We start from the raw sequence: 10,701 nt of genomic DNA, 5'->3' as shown, positions 1-10,701 counted from the left end.
CGTTTGGAGAAAAACTTTCCTTCAATTCAGCTGCTAGAAGAGTACGGTTAGTAATTCGTTTCCTCCTTATGGAACTTGGGCTAATGGCAAGATCCTCGATATTATGTCCAATATGAGCTGCAAAAGGAAGCAAAATTTGCGCGGCTTTTCGGTCACTGATCTGGGTTCTGTCTAAAGCTGAAGCTAGCCTTTCACTAATGCCAACTTTTCGTTTGGTTCTGGAAGCACGTTGTTATTTTGTGCGCATTGCGCAACCCCTAAATATTAATGTATTGGATTGATTTTTACTCTAGCATATTTTTTTTTCATTGAATGGAATCAAATTATAAGCGAGCGACTGAGTGTCACAACTTTTTGTTTTTTGACGCACCCTACTCCTCAGTGTGAAGATTAACAGTTCTTGTGAATGTTTGGAGTAAATCCAGAAACTGACATTGTGATGGCTGCCAAAAGGTGTTGTAAAGTAACTAAATCAATCTTTGAGGACTTTGATGAAAGGAGACATTTATAGTTCTGGGTGGAACTGTGGTAACGTGCAAGTAAAAAGTGAATTATTGTGATAATAGTTGAGAAAAATAATGACTTGTCAATTAGATTCTCAATTAATTGAATCAACTTGTGTGGATTTTAACAAAAGTTTTAAATAAAATTATTTTATTTTTGTGTAAAGTTTTTGTGCATACGTTTGACGTGTTTTGAATATATTATTTTAAAACAAATGAACTCTGTGCTGTGCGTTTATTGCCCAAATTTATCGACAACAAATCACAAACATGTACTATAAAAGAACCCCAGCCCACGCATATATAAAACTATGAGGGCTGAAAGTACAAGGAGCTTCTATAAGCTACTCTCATGCTGCCAAAAACAGACCAGTTTACCCTAAAAAAATTAATATAATAACAAAATTTACATTTGCTATGTAAGTCAAATATTTAAACGTAGTGGTGTTAAAGCACTCCTGGTTCCAACGCATCTGTATATTCATATAAAAGGTCACAACCTTCAAGTATTAAGAAATACAAACTAACTTGTGCTCATATACGATTGTTACAACATCGGCCTTTGACCAGGCTCTAGAAGTTAATGTCGTTCAAGGCTATGTGTAGTCGTTCAGTGTTTGCTCGTTCAGTTCTCTGCGAGGAATGTCTTTATGCTTTTATTACGAACAAAACACGTTCACTGAAACTTTGATATATTTATCCGAATATTTCCTATATAAAGATATATTTAGTTTATAATTAAATTATAGCACACGTAACACTCTAACACTTAAATGTAATAAGCACAAAACACATCGGTCGTTTTTAGAAGTAAACGGGTGTCTTATTGTTCATTCTTTTCTATTACTGTTGTCCCCCAGCAACACTTTGATATGTTTGAGAACTTACAACGCTAAAACTAGGTTTTGATAACTGTGATGAGCAGATTGCTTTGAGTGTGTGTGTGTTTTCTTATAGCAAAGCCCTATCGGGCTGGCTGCTGTGTTCACCTAGGAGAATCGAACCGCTGATTTTAGCGTGTAGAAATTCCGAAGAATTCCCGCTGTCCCACCGGGGGTCATATTGTATTGAACCCATTGAGTAGTCATGCACTTAACTACAAACAAACCATTAGTGTTGTAAATTTACCTATGATATGTTTAGAGTTAATCATAATATCTATTAGCTGAAATACATTCGAAGGCCGATAAAAACGTTAAAAAATACGAACAACAACAAAAAAGTCAAGGTCTATATGCCAACAGTTGCATAAGAGGATTTTTATATTTTACAAATTTTTATCAGATATTCATACAAATATTGTATAAATACCAGTAATTTTTAAATGTAAGTTTAATTAATTCATTTAAATTTGTGCAAGACTGCGTTTGGATATGAAAGATAATTATGATAGTTGATAAAATAGTTCAATCACATGATTCCTGATTATTAATTGTCGCGGTTGTCGTAGGAGATCAGCTGAGTTCGAATGGAGTGATGTTTTATAGAAGTGCAGAGGTGACGGATTAACATTTTTGTATAGTTTGGTAAGTAATCATCAATTTATTGTCTGGTTATTACAAGTTTTTGGATGAGAGATGTATTTTAGTGTAAATGCGTTTCGTATTCGCTATAACAAAGGCTATATTTTTAAGTGAAACAATTATTATAATTAACATATCTGTCAAGTGTTATAATTAGTTCAGCAGAACAGTGCAAATATCATAATATTAACCAGGTTATGTATAACTAAGTTGTAGATGTAATAACGTGATTTAAATATGCGATAAAAGATGGCTTTCCTTGCTTTCGAAATTCCAGGCACTGGTAGAATTGTTTTGTGTTTTAATGGAAATAAATTTCTTAACATGCATTAGGTTTATATCATTATCCGTTCTGTTGGTTATTTTTTAAGCTTCAAATTTTGTTATTATTATGATTGTCGTGCTTATGATCGTGAGATTTTTATTTAACATTTTCAGAAGATTGATAATACAGTAACAGAAATACAAATTAATGTTTAAGTTGTATATTAAGTTTTAAAAATATATCGTTTTTACAATGCTAGTGTTATGATAGGGTGAGAACAGATATACTGGTTTATTAAACTTAAGTTCTGAAGTGTTGAGACAAGACACACCAAGTTAGGTTTGAATACTGAGTTTTGGACTTAGTTTTGGCAGTGTAACCTTTGTACGAGGTCTGGGAATCAGTATGTACATATCCATCTCAGCAGGTCCATAAATTAGTAGAGCATGTTTTTTGTTGTTTTCAAAAGGGTCCAGAATTATTTTAACCTTTGTTACTTTGCTCCCTGCTAGGTCCAGAAATTGGTATAACGTTTTATTGTTATTATCTTTCCTTGTAGAGTCCAGAAATTGGTGTTACTTTTTGTGTTTTTTTTGTAAAAGTGAAATTAGGCTGTGTGTGAGTTTTGTTGTAAAGGACAACATTTGAAGTAAGTTGCACAGTTGGTATTGTAATAATGGAAACAGAGAAAAATAACTTGTCAGTTGGGTTCTAAAGTAACTGAACCAGTATACTGCCTCTGTACTGTTAAAATTTATTGCCAACAAGTTGTAGACATTTGCAATAAAGAATCTGGTCTTATAAAACCTGATACTGCAACACGCTAAATGGATTTATAAACTTTTCTTTATCTCTATATAAAATATCTGGTATTTTCTATATTCACACACAAACTGTTGCATATCAGCAGTATAGGGTAATATGAAAAGTTGGTATTTAATCACATTCATACTTAATTGTATGGTAGTCTGTGCAAGGTTAAAGTTTGCATACTTTAACTTGCACAAAAGTGTTAATGATAGTGTGGTTGCCTTCAGAAATATTCCTACTCTCATTGGGCCAGTTTTTGGCATGTAAAAATTAGTTTTATGTAACCTAATGTTTTATGAGTGATGTTTAATAATTTATTCAGCCACTTTCATTATTTCAACTTGGAATAGGTCTTGAAGAAACTTCATGTTGCTATAATCTGAGTATAATACTTGGAATGAAGTTTGAATTGTATGTCTTTAATATATTATACCCCTTAAATAACTTTTTAGACATTCTTGTGGTTTTTCTTTCAAATGTTTCTAATAGTTGTTTCAGAAGTTTTATTGTAACTTGTAAATCAACAAAAAATATTAAGCTAGTGCAACACATTTGTTAATTACCACTGCTGTTCTAGTGCTGTACTTGATTAATAAACTACAGTGTGTAGTATTCTAAAACATATAAATTAGTGAGTCTTGTATTGCTAAACATTTAATAAATTCCAAATGATGAAGTAAAAATTAAATGAATGTTTATATTTAGAACTTTGCTATGGATTTGAAAGTGGAGGACAGCACCCCGCTGTTGATGAGTGGCAGTAACAAGTATGACTCGATGGAGAAAAGTTCAGAAGGAGCATTGTTAGGATCTAATTCTGTTGAAAAGGTACAAGGAGGAGTGCATCCACAGCCTGTACAAAGGTACTTAGATCAATTATAGAGAATCTGATGTGTTTAGAAAGCTTTGTTTTACTGAAAGTAATAGGTTCTCAAACTCTCTTCAATTTTCTACATCTTCCAGCCACTATTTTATTCCAATTCAGATAATGTTTACAAATTTGTCATGTAAGAAACACAAAAAGTAGCAATAGAAATTGTTTAATTTATTTACTAAGTTGATAGTCGCACATTTGTTATAAGGACTAAATGTGCAGTAAAGTACATAAAAAAACAAGCTGATTGGAAGTAATATTTGTATAATGTCTTATTTTTGTTCTCCATTCATTAAAAAGTAATAGAACCTGGTTTCCATTGTGTTTATTGTTAAGGGAAGTAATAGGGCTGATGTATCTTTGTTTTTAACTGTGAGAATGATAGGACTTACAGACACAAGTGTAAACATAGACATGGTACAAGTCATCTTCATTTAAGTTAAATTCTTCATACAGGTTGTTTGTTTTTAAGAATGGAGTTTCTTCAGGTATGATGGACCTCAGGGGAAACCTAAGTGTTTAAATGATAAGGGCTAGATTTGAGTTGTTTTTTTTAATAGTTTAATAAATAGCATAGCCCAGGTGGATTAAGAGATTGTTTCTTGTCCTTAACTGTTATGTTCCTTAAAACATTTACTCTTGATGAGTATTTATCTTCTCTTAATGAGTGCAGAATAAATCATACTGATTTGAAGAAAAATTCTTTACACCAGAGAATATTTCTGAACTTGTATTAAATAAATCAAAAAGTCAAACTGATAGATGACCAGCATCACAGATGGTACCTATACAATCCCAAACTTTTGTTTTCTAAAAGTATCACCTCTTTTTGCCATAGATTATAAGTTGCACATAAAGAGACATGAAAGACATCAGGATTTTATATCTTTCAGAAGTTGAGACTAGGTTCCTGCTTGTATATGAACTTTAACATTTTAAAATGTTTTCTCTCCAGTAAATAATCACTTACAGTCAGGATGCTGTGTGTTTTTAAAACAGAAGGCCATTCCATTACCCTTCAGCAAGCAACCTTGGCAGCATTAACGAGGATCAAAGTCTTGAAGTATCGGCGACCCTTTCTCGGCATCGTTATTACAGCAAATTAGCAGATCCTTCTCTAAAAACACTGGTAATTTAAGTTGATTAACTGGACTAATTGGATGTTGTGTGAGTAGATGCTTAGCCTGGTTGTAGGTAGGTTTGTTTTTTTCTTGTACAGCTGAAGTAAGATTTGTTTAGAGCACATGTTTCATGTAGGTTCTCTGGTTTATGTAGGGTTGATTTATTTAATCATTTAAAATTCTATAACTATGACTGTTTTTCATTTAGTCATTTTTCTCTTTTGAAATTTTTCATCAGTCTTGTGTAGTCTAAAATGTAACTGTTTTGTGGTCTTGTGTAGTTTAAATTGGTTTTGATTTCCATTTCAGAAGTAAGGAAGAGAAAAAGAAAGACCACACATACTGGTAGTATGTCAGACTTGATAAAAACAAAAGTCTTAAATAATGTCATACAATAACTGAGGAAAGTATCATAACACGGCTGAAAGAATCAGTTAGTGTAAATTGTTTTCAGTGAGCTGTAAAACAACAGAAACTATATTTCAATGTTGTTTCTTATCAGAATTGTTTTCATGTCTTTTGTGCTATGTCAACTTTTAAATATTAGTGATAGGGGTGGAGATGGAAAGGTACTTTAAAATAGAAAGGTATAATTAGATTTGAAAAGTGAACTTTAGACAGTCAGTGGAAGTATTTGACGTATGGAATAGCAACAGTATCCAGATTTTGGTATAGGCCAAACTGTACAGGTAAAAGCAGTTTTTTTATATTGTTGGATGTTGTTTCATGACTCATTTGTTATAACCTTTGTGACCTTGATTGAGAGTAACAAGTTATTTTAATCAAGGTATAAATTACAAGTTAAATATATTACATTTATAAATTTAGTGGAAAGCGTGTTTGTTTATATTATGTAGACATGAAACTAAGACTAAAACAGTACTTCTGCAACTGATTAGAACATGAAACTAAGACTAAAACAGTACTTCTGCAACTGATTAGAGGATCAAGAAGAAATGTGGCATTGTTTTTTCCTTAAAGTGAAAATATCCAATAGGATTGTCATGAGAGTTTGAGTGGCTATGGTACTTAGTACCACTTTAAATATACTATACAAACAATTAAGTCATGGTTATCTACACTTCTGTAGAATATTTGTGGGATTTAATAATAACCACAAGTGAAAAATAATTTTACTTTTTCAAGTTTCTTTCTTATTTTGTTTTCTTTCAACATATCTGAATTTTCAAGCAAAAGTGATTGCAAATGAATGAGTGTGTTCAGTGTTTTTATCATACCTGTCAAACCATTTGTGCAGATTTGGTTGGTTGCAGGATAGGGTGTCAACTTATTCTTTCAAATGTAATCCTTGACATGTAAAGCCTTTATGATTGCAAACTGTGCATTCAATGTAGCTATCTTCTAGTTAAGTTTACAATCACCCTGCAAAACTTTAACCTGTGAACTTCCTGTACTTTCCAAGGATTCTCACTTTCTTGTAAGTTACTACTTTCCAAGAAAGAGTATCACCCTAACCTGAAATGAAATGACATTTACAATAAAAATATTTTTACAAAAACCTAAAAAATTGGTTGAAACAGTCAATTCATAGTAACAGTGGTACTCTTTCTAAACTAATAACAAAATCAAATAATAACAATAGCTGACCTGTAGTACTTGATAGGTATGCTGGTGATTGTAAGTTAATATTTTTGTCTTTGTATACAGTTTTAATGTACAAAGCTACTATGCTTTGTTTTTTTTGTTTATAATGACAATTTTTTTCAGAAATGCTTAAATTTTTTTCAGAAAATTCCAGACCATATAGTTCCATCCTATTTCTTTTACCCTTTTCCATTTACGAAGGTTGTTGGCAAACAAAGCAGCATCGTTACCATGTAAGTACTTATCACAGCTAAAGCAGGTTGGTAGCAAACATAAATGTTTACAACAAATTAACCATTTTGTCATGGGTCAAAGGTCATGTCATCACATTTGTTGACTTGCATTCAAAATTTTATTGAATGATTATTTTATGAATCAGTCAATAAGTTTGTAATCATATAATGTAGGCTATAATTTATATTTTAATATTATATACAAGTTAGTTTTTAATTTAAAAGTAAATGCTAAAAGAACACCTAAATATAGGTTTTAGTGAGTCACATATCTTAAATGCAACATTGTTTAAAGTTAGATGTATGTGATTTCAAACTACGAAGTATATAATTTTGTACAAATTAGGAACTCAAATTCCTAATATTGACAAGCTAGAATATCAAATAACCTAAAAATAAGTGGCCTAAGCATGGGAAATCCTGTGTCACCAGTTCTAGCCAACATTTTTATGACAGAATGAATCACAAGCGATCAATTCAACCTTACACCCACCACTATACTGGTACACGTATGTTGATGATACAATTACTGGATTTACATCTACAGAACATACACTTAGTTTTTTCAATCATGTTAACTCAACACACCCCAACATTAAGTTCACCTGTAAACAGGAAAAAACTAACCAAATAGCATTTCTTTACCTCAAAATTACTAGAACTGATGCATAGTTCAAAACAGAAATACACAGAAAAATCACCCATACTGGTTTATATACTCCCTGGAACTTGGTACATGAAACAAAACAAAAACTGAACATGTTTAAGAAACTAAATAAACACAACCACAGAAACTATGTTCACCTGATAAAATTAATGATGAAATCAACAAAATAAAACAACACTTCAGTGTCAACAAATTTTCTCCAAAAACCGTGAAAAAAATATGGGTACACATATAGACCAACAACAATCAAACAACAGTAAATCCCAAGATACAACAAACTACAAAACCTTACACTGCTGCATACCATATGTTCCTGACATCAGTGAAAAAATAACCAACATCTGGAAAAAAACACAACATTCCAGTAAACACTAAATTTATTCAAGAACCAGGTACAAAACTAAAGTCCATACTATGTAAAAACTATACTAACAAACACAAGAACAACATAATTTATATTAAAAAAAATGCAACAACTGCCACGACTTCTATATTGGAGAAACAAGCAGCAACATGGAAACCAGATTCAAAGAACACAAAAAAACACATTCATATTGCAAATCAAACACAGCATAATCATAGAAAACAAATCAAAGAATCCCCAATTATACAGCAACTAAAACCTAAATTAAACCAATATAAAGGAATACCTTTATACCTATACTAATTAATAACCTAACATCCACCTGCAACGCCCCCTACAATCTCTTACTCTGTGTATACTCTCATCCCCAAGACGTGTCCATCAACGGTCACATTCGAACTCTTTCTTTCTTAACCTGAAGATGACCTAGGAAGATCGAAACATTGTTCTCTCCTTATCAATAAAAGTGTTAATACCCATACCAGCTAGTCTGAGATACATAAAATAACCTTGTTTCTTTTTATTTTGCTGAGATGTGGCTTGCATACTGAATCAAACACAGTATCACATTTTTTAAACAGTCCCTTATGCACTTTTACTACAATATATGACATGAATAACCAATTAACAGCTTAGAATGTCACAAGTGTTTTTCTTAGCCATTTTAATCTTTGGAAAGGCTACCACATTCTTTTAATCCAAGATTTCAATAAGGTAGGTCATGTCTTTAGTCTGCTTGAAGTTTCATATTTTTTAGAAATCTAAATAGATCTTAGTAATTAAGCTTAATAAATTAGTATAATCCTATGGTATCAGTGAAGTTACTCAACTCATATATACCCCTATCCTTTTTTATCCTCTTTATGTGAAATTTTAAAAGTATTAGAAACCTACATCCAATAGCAATCAAGTTCAAAGGTCGTAGTGAGAAGAGATAATTGTTTGCTTTACTTCTTTATTTATTGTTCTATATTTTATGAAAAATAAGTTTTTAATTTATTTCTAAATGGTAATAATCTATATATACATGTAATGTACATTTGAAATGTAACTGTGTATTACAATACATTAGTCCACTAAAACACAAGCAAGACCAGGAAAGACTAAAGGTCAGTTTTATATCGCTGGATACCTAACATTAGTTCATGTGCATCATGTAAATGCATGTTATGTTAGCTAGGCATGGCTGGAAGGTCAGTATAATATATAGCATTATGAGACTTAAGCTACTTAGACTAAACATTTGTATTTTCATGTTATCTACTCATTATAGCATAGAAAAAAGCATATTCTATATTCCCAAATTTTGTTTATAATGGTTGCAAGGTTGGTCAAGTGAAAGACCCCATATAGTTAGTATAGAAAATAAAATGCAAAATCTTATTGAAAATAAACATTTGAAATGTATTCAGGAGGTATTAGAGACTATGTATTTTGCACTCAAACTACAAATGAAAGATTATTTTCACAAACAAATCTTTAATAAAAATTTCATTAAAAATAATCTGAATTTTGTATGCAAAGGACTTATAATCTTTACCAAATGTTTACCACATTTTGTGAAGATACACTTGCAATATTAAAACTTGTGTAAATAATTAATGTGTGCAAATGTATAGATGAACTCGTATTATACCGAGTTTGTAGTGAAAGGGTTTCAATAGATAGACTATATTAAAGCTATTTTGAGCTGTCACTATGTTGCTACTTCCATGTTCTAACATCCAGTCATACTCCAACATTTTAAAATAACCTGTGTATATTCCATTGTAAAACATTCTCTTATAAAACTGTCATGTTCAAAGCACACAGTCTTTCTTTCATGCTTTCCATTGCTTTTTTGTTTTCCATCACCCATTACTATTCATTTTACTAGAAACAGCACCGAGAACTCTCTGTGCAATAAAACTGTAAGTAAAATTACTTGATATGCATCTGAGATTAATTGTGGAATAGTGATGTGGATGTAATGATGTGAAATGGCTTTAAAACATTTTTATTATAACTTGTTGAAAAACCATGGTAGATGGAACAAAATGTTAGAAGTCAAACAGTTTATTCCATTTGTTGTTTTTCACTAACTTTTATGCACACTGGTTTTTTTATTACCAGAAATATGACTTACTCAAACTTTGTACAATATGTCTGTTTCCAAAAATAAATTCTTAAATTTACTAACAACTTAATTTCAAGAATATACTAATTTTGATAGTTTCACTTTCAAATCTTTTAATACAGGCTTGGTCAATTTGACTGATTGAGTGACCTTTTTGTACTAATTTAAAATCTAAAGTTTTGATGCTACTAACAGGAAATTGTGACATCAAAAAGGATGTATGAGAAAAGGTTGGTTGAAAATGTAATAATTAACAGTAAGGATTTCTTTAAATACATTAAGGGTAAACAAAATGTTATGATGGGGGAGGTTAGGACCCTTGAGAGATGATAAATGAAGGCTAGTATTGGATAATTATGAGATGGCTGAGTTATTAGTTTGTTTTCTTTGGTTTTTACTAATAAGGATTTAAGAAGTATTCCACATCTTGAACAGTTGATAGATGGAAATGATATCGTAAAAGATGACATCATTAATTCTGAGCTTTATGGGGAAAAAATTAAAGAATATGACTACTAGGCCAGATGTTGAAGTTTGTGTATGTAATTCAGTTGTTATTGTTTTCTTATTCAGACTTTGAATATAGTGGTCAGGTGCCAGAGGACTGGAAGTTAGCTAAT

The 10,701-nt window shown here is 31.3% G+C and overlaps 1 protein-coding gene across 2 annotated transcripts in view; it reads left to right on the top strand.

Annotated features, from left to right (window-relative positions):
* The first annotated feature begins 1,789 nt into the window (after positions 1–1,789).
* Positions 1,790–10,701, top strand: part of LOC143245381 (sodium-coupled neutral amino acid transporter 9 homolog) — a 38,405-nt gene continuing 29,493 nt past the window's right edge. Inside the window, exons 1-4 of one of the 2 annotated variants that reach the window (XM_076491653.1) lie at positions 1,790–2,029; positions 3,807–3,964; positions 4,975–5,104; positions 6,846–6,934. In XM_076491653.1, coding sequence (XP_076347768.1) covers positions 3,816–3,964; positions 4,975–5,104; positions 6,846–6,934 — 368 coding nt within the window. In that variant the 5' untranslated portion in view covers positions 1,790–2,029; positions 3,807–3,815. Of the gene's footprint in view, positions 2,030–2,065; positions 2,221–3,806; positions 3,965–4,974; positions 5,105–6,845; positions 6,935–10,701 lie in introns of those variants that run through there. The other variant, XM_076491654.1, reaches the window with a different exon arrangement.

The sequence above is a fragment of the Tachypleus tridentatus genome, chromosome 2 (genome assembly GCF_004210375.1).
Source record: "Tachypleus tridentatus isolate NWPU-2018 chromosome 2, ASM421037v1, whole genome shotgun sequence".
NCBI lineage: Eukaryota > Metazoa > Arthropoda > Merostomata > Xiphosura > Limulidae > Tachypleus > Tachypleus tridentatus.
The sequence above is the reverse complement of the archived record's forward strand: the minus strand, read 5'-3'. Positions and strand labels throughout refer to the sequence as shown.